At 32.9% G+C, this 4,758-nt stretch overlaps 1 protein-coding gene across 1 annotated transcript; it reads right to left on the bottom strand.

Moving 5' to 3' along the window:
• Positions 1 to 2,704: 2,704 nt before the first annotated feature.
• On the bottom strand, positions 2,705 to 4,335 carry LOC126718386 (cytochrome P450 71B9-like). Its single transcript, XM_050420534.1, has 2 exons — positions 3,426 to 4,335; positions 2,705 to 3,319 (listed from the first exon to the last, which is right to left on the bottom strand). The coding sequence occupies exons 1-2, from the start codon at positions 4,329 to 4,331 to the stop codon at positions 2,705 to 2,707; spliced, it is 1,521 nt and encodes a 506-aa protein (XP_050276491.1). The 5' UTR covers positions 4,332 to 4,335.
• Positions 4,336 to 4,758: the final 423 nt, after the last annotated feature.

Genomic DNA, 4,758 nt, shown 5'->3' with positions numbered 1-4,758 from the left:
TGCAATACACATCCCAATAAAATAATTAAACAAATAGATAAAATCTCTTGATCTATCATATGGTAGAATAAAAAAGTAATAAATTTGTTTAAATATCTCCCCCATTTATTACCCTACCTACCCCCACAACTCATTCTACACACTTATGCTTCTCTCTCTTAACTCCTTCAAGTTCAAAATCCTCTTAAAGAAGAAGAACAATTCCTTCAGCTCATTGCCTTGTTCTTGATTCCGAAAGCAGATAAGTATGTATTTAACTTGTTTTCTCTCTGTCTCACACACAGGCACTCTCTCACATCACCCTTATACCTTAAAACCTCCCTCTTTCTCTCTCTATTCTATTCGGACCCATAACTCGTACCGGCCGAATCTTGTACTTCGACCAAAATTGATTGAAACTCACCGGAACAGACCAAAATTTAATCCGAGGTGGAACAAGCGGGATTACCATTCCGGTTTATATACCAGTATGAGATTTTTCGACTGGAACGAAATGGATTTAATAACATTGGTTTTTGGAATGGGATGGTGGTCCCCACTTGATGAGTCAATGCATGATTCATTCACCCATCAAGTGAAGTGAGTGCGACCACTCTTTCTACACTAGTACGTATTTTAATGTTTGATTGTGCTGTACAATATTGCAAGTTGCAAAGGTAAACGATACTTGTAAGATTTACTTGTAAGATTTTGGAAATCTATTTGGTTAGGTACATGATAGATTGTGAATTTGTTATGATAAGAGGATCTTTTGGTGGGCCAATCGGGTGCAATCAATCAAAAGGGGGCATTGACCGTAAATGAATCGAGTTGCTTACGAGGAGCTTGAACTCCAGTAAAAAAAAAAGATTTGTTTATGTTTGTTTGATTGTTTAAAAAATAAATTAAATTCAAGTCTAAGTTTAAACTCGACAATTAAATGAACTAGACCTAAAATTAATGGGTAATTATTGGGTACTCTTGGATTACCATAAATGCGTATTCCTCTTATCACATAACTATTAGTCTTACTAATTAAATTTATAGTGGGACCGACAATTTATGTGAGTGGGGGGAGTACGTATTTATGATACTCCAAGAATATTCAATAATTTTCCAAAATTAATAATATGTTTGTGAACAAACACTTGAACATTAAAGTCGATTCAAATTTATGTTGTATTATCATTATGTGTCTATATATAAACTTGTCTAAAAATATAATTATATAGTCTTGAAGCTAAAGTGTTTAAGTTGCAGGGTAATGACATGTAGACTAGTATGCAATTTACACACTTAAAATTACACATTTTTGTTTCAAATTTTGGATTCATAATATGCCATTTTGAGTTGAGGTAGCAATTAGCAAACACGACATCACAACATATAGACGGAATGACTTAAATCAAAATGATATGTGACATTAGGGTCCAAATTTTAAATGGTGTCATATCTCATCAATACATATTAATTAATTTAGCACTTATATTTTTTTTATAGATATAATAAAATTTAAATCTTTTTTTGGTATAGACATGATTTAAACTCAAAATCTTTTAATTAATAAAAAAAAAAATCCCTATTTGATGTTCAACCACATGTTTTTATTTCATTAGCATTCATTTATAGGAAATAAAAACTTAATAGATATTGTTAATTAGTACATATGCCAAAACAATTATGTTAATTTTTTTATATTTTTAAATTACTAGTTTATAAGTTTATTATTACACACCTCATTAAAAAAAAATGAATACTTCACATGTAAAAGTTAAAAAAATGACACCCCGTACAGAGCACATAGTTCAATAAGAGGTAGAAAGGTGTATAAGAAAAAAAGATCTTTGTAATATGATTTGGTGGGACACGTCATTGATTTTGATGTTGGAGTTGAAAGATTCCCTCTACACACCTTTCATTGCCACCATACATGATCAAACATTTGAACATTAAAGTTGATTTAAATATATAATATAATTTGTAATACCATCAAAGTGAGGCTTTCTTCCTTTTTTTCTCCATACAGTTTGGAGTCTAAAGAAAATTTGCCTGCCCAGCCTCTACTCTGTTGTTCGAAACAATTGATTCAATGAAATAATTATGCCTATCCTTCATAATACTGAATAGAAACCATCAGTCTCAAAAATACTTTATACTCTACTGATTGTGATATGCCATGTGTTTTATTTATTTTTATTTTATATTTTAAATTTTAGTTATTTTATAGGTAAAATAAAATGAATACATCATAACAAATTATGATTAGTGAAGCATAAAATGGAATAGAATTAGTGGTTTTGTATTCCATAACACCACCATAGGTAATAAAGATAAACACAAATTATCTTTCAATTCCTGCCTTTTATTTATAAGAAAGGAAAATGATCCATGATCACAAAAGCCGAAAACATACATGCTAATTGGCCACCATTTATTTCAAAGTGCTTAGCAATATATATATATATATATATATGGGAGAGGCTTTTGTCTAGTGACTAGTTCCACTAGACATGCTAGGATATGGATACATATCCGAAATTGGACATGTGTTCACATCTTAGCCTATCCAATGAAATTGGTCACTGGACACAAGTCCAACCCTATATATATATATATATATATATATTACATAAAAGCAACTATTCCTATGAAGATTATATTTGAAATGGAGTAAGATGGGGGAGAGAAGAAAGGCAGGGGAAGAGTGCTGACAGATACTAATATTTTAAAACAATTTGATTGGCACAAGGTTCAAAGCTGTTTTCTTATTGGTAGTAAGGCTAAGACCAGCTTTCTCTTCCATGTTGATATCTTCCTCTTTAATCCCATCAGGTAATTTCCAATTGAAACAATATAAAAGATTTGCAAGTGCAAGCTCAACTATTGTTGTTGCCATATATATCCCAGGACAACCTCTTCGACCAGATCCAAATGTCAATAACTCAAAATTTTGACCTTTATAATCAATGGAGTTATCCATGAACCTTTCTGGGATGAATTCTTCTGGGTTCTCCCAGTATTTAGGATCTCGTCCTATTGCCCAGACATTAACTTGTACTAACATTTTTGGGTAAATGTCATAACCATTGATCTTAAAGTGTGACATGGTTTCTCTTGGAAGAAGTAGAGTTGCTGGAGGATGCAATCTAAAAGTTTCTTTAACTATCATCTTTAGATAATGAAGGTGGTCAATGTCGCTTTCAGTGACTTTTCCTTTATTTCCAATGAAATTTCTAACTTCATCTTGTGCTTTTTTCATCAATCTGGGGTTCTTAGCAAGCTCTGCCATCGCCCATATCATGGTAATTGCACCAGTGTCAACTCCACCTAAAAATATATTCTGATAAATAAATATAGTAACAAGTAAGTAGATGAACATGGGCTAATTTGATAAGGTAAGTAAAGTTTAAAAAAAAAATGGGAATAATAAAAGATTGGCAGCTTACCATGATCACTGCCTTAATGTTATGTTTTGTGAATCGAGCAGCATTGCCGGACTCAACTTGCTCCCTTTCAATTCTCAGCAGCACATCGATAATGTCTTCATGCTTTGGTTTTGTCCTTTCAGGATCAAGATGGAGATCAATGATCTGTTGGAATAAAGTATCCAACTCATGAAAAACCCTTTCAAGCCTTTTAAATCTACCAGAGAAAGTGTCTATAATCCATCCCACGAAGGGAAAGAATTCAGATGCATTGTAGCTTCCTATCACGGACACTGCCTCATCAACCATTGCTTGAAACTTGTCATTGTCTAAACCACTCCCGCGGAAACTCTTACCAAAACCAATCCTAAAAGTTATACTTGCAGTGAGGGCAAATAGCTTCTCAGAAAGATTAATAGGGGTTGCAGAAGATGCATAGTGAGATATAGAATCCACAAGCAAAGCAACTTCTTCTTCCCTAATGAACTCATAGAATTGCACACTTTTCACGCTAAAAAACTCAAGAACACATAATTTCCTTATCTCTCTCCAGTAATCACCATAAGGTGAAAAAGTTATGTCCCTATAATTGTAGGAAAAAACTTTAGAGCAAGCTAAGGGAGGTCTACTGCAACAGGCAAGATCATTAACTTTTAAGACTTCTCTTGCTGCTTCAGCAGAAGATATTATGACAGTTCTTATGCCACTGAGTTGAAGGAGCATCACAGAGCCATATTTCTTGGAGAGTTGCCGCATAGATTGATGAGGCAACACACCAAGTTGGTGCAAGTTACCTATAATGGGGAGCTTAGGAGGGCTTGGTGGAAGGTTCTTAGAACAACGCTCATCCATCTTTTTTTTCATGAGCAACAAAAGAGCGAGAACAAGGAGAAGAGGAAGCCATAAAGGTATGGTATCAAGAGCCATTGAAGCTATATCTTTTTTGTCAAGTTAGTAAGTATCCTCTAAAATTGTTCACCTATAAATAGCTCGAGATACCAGATTGAACCAAAAAAAAAAAATCTGTATGTAAGTTTTTTGTCCCCGTTAGGTGATATGATATAATTAAAAAGGAAAAATATTGCTTCACACTATTTCTTACACTCTGGTATACTACATCACATTTGTATGCGCAATGTACACAATTTTTTCAATTTTTACACTCTAGCTAGTATGTACTACGTTCACATTTGCATGAGTGTAATATGATTACATTTTTTTTTTTTTTTGATATCTCCATTTAAAATGGAGAAATATAATCGTATGTACAGCTGATATACTTACAAAATGAATGTGATATATACTAAGTTCTCAAATGATTTGGTCAGTGTTTTTGTCTTGTTGGATAAAATTG

This window comes from Quercus robur, chromosome 3 (genome assembly GCF_932294415.1).
Source record: "Quercus robur chromosome 3, dhQueRobu3.1, whole genome shotgun sequence".
Lineage (NCBI taxonomy): Eukaryota > Viridiplantae > Streptophyta > Magnoliopsida > Fagales > Fagaceae > Quercus > Quercus robur.
This window is presented reverse-complemented; position numbering and strand designations above follow the sequence as displayed.

What these genes read in the sequence shown, in the direction of transcription:
- LOC126718386 (XM_050420534.1), bottom strand. Translation starts at nt 4,331, where the DNA reads ATGGCTCTTGATACCATACCTTTATGGCTTCCTCTTCTCCTTGTTCTC. An exon ending in ACATTAAGGCAGTGATCATG is followed by an intron (nt 3,320 to 3,425) that starts GTAAGCTGCCAA and finishes TTTATTTATCAG; the next exon opens with AATATATTTTTAGGTGGAGT.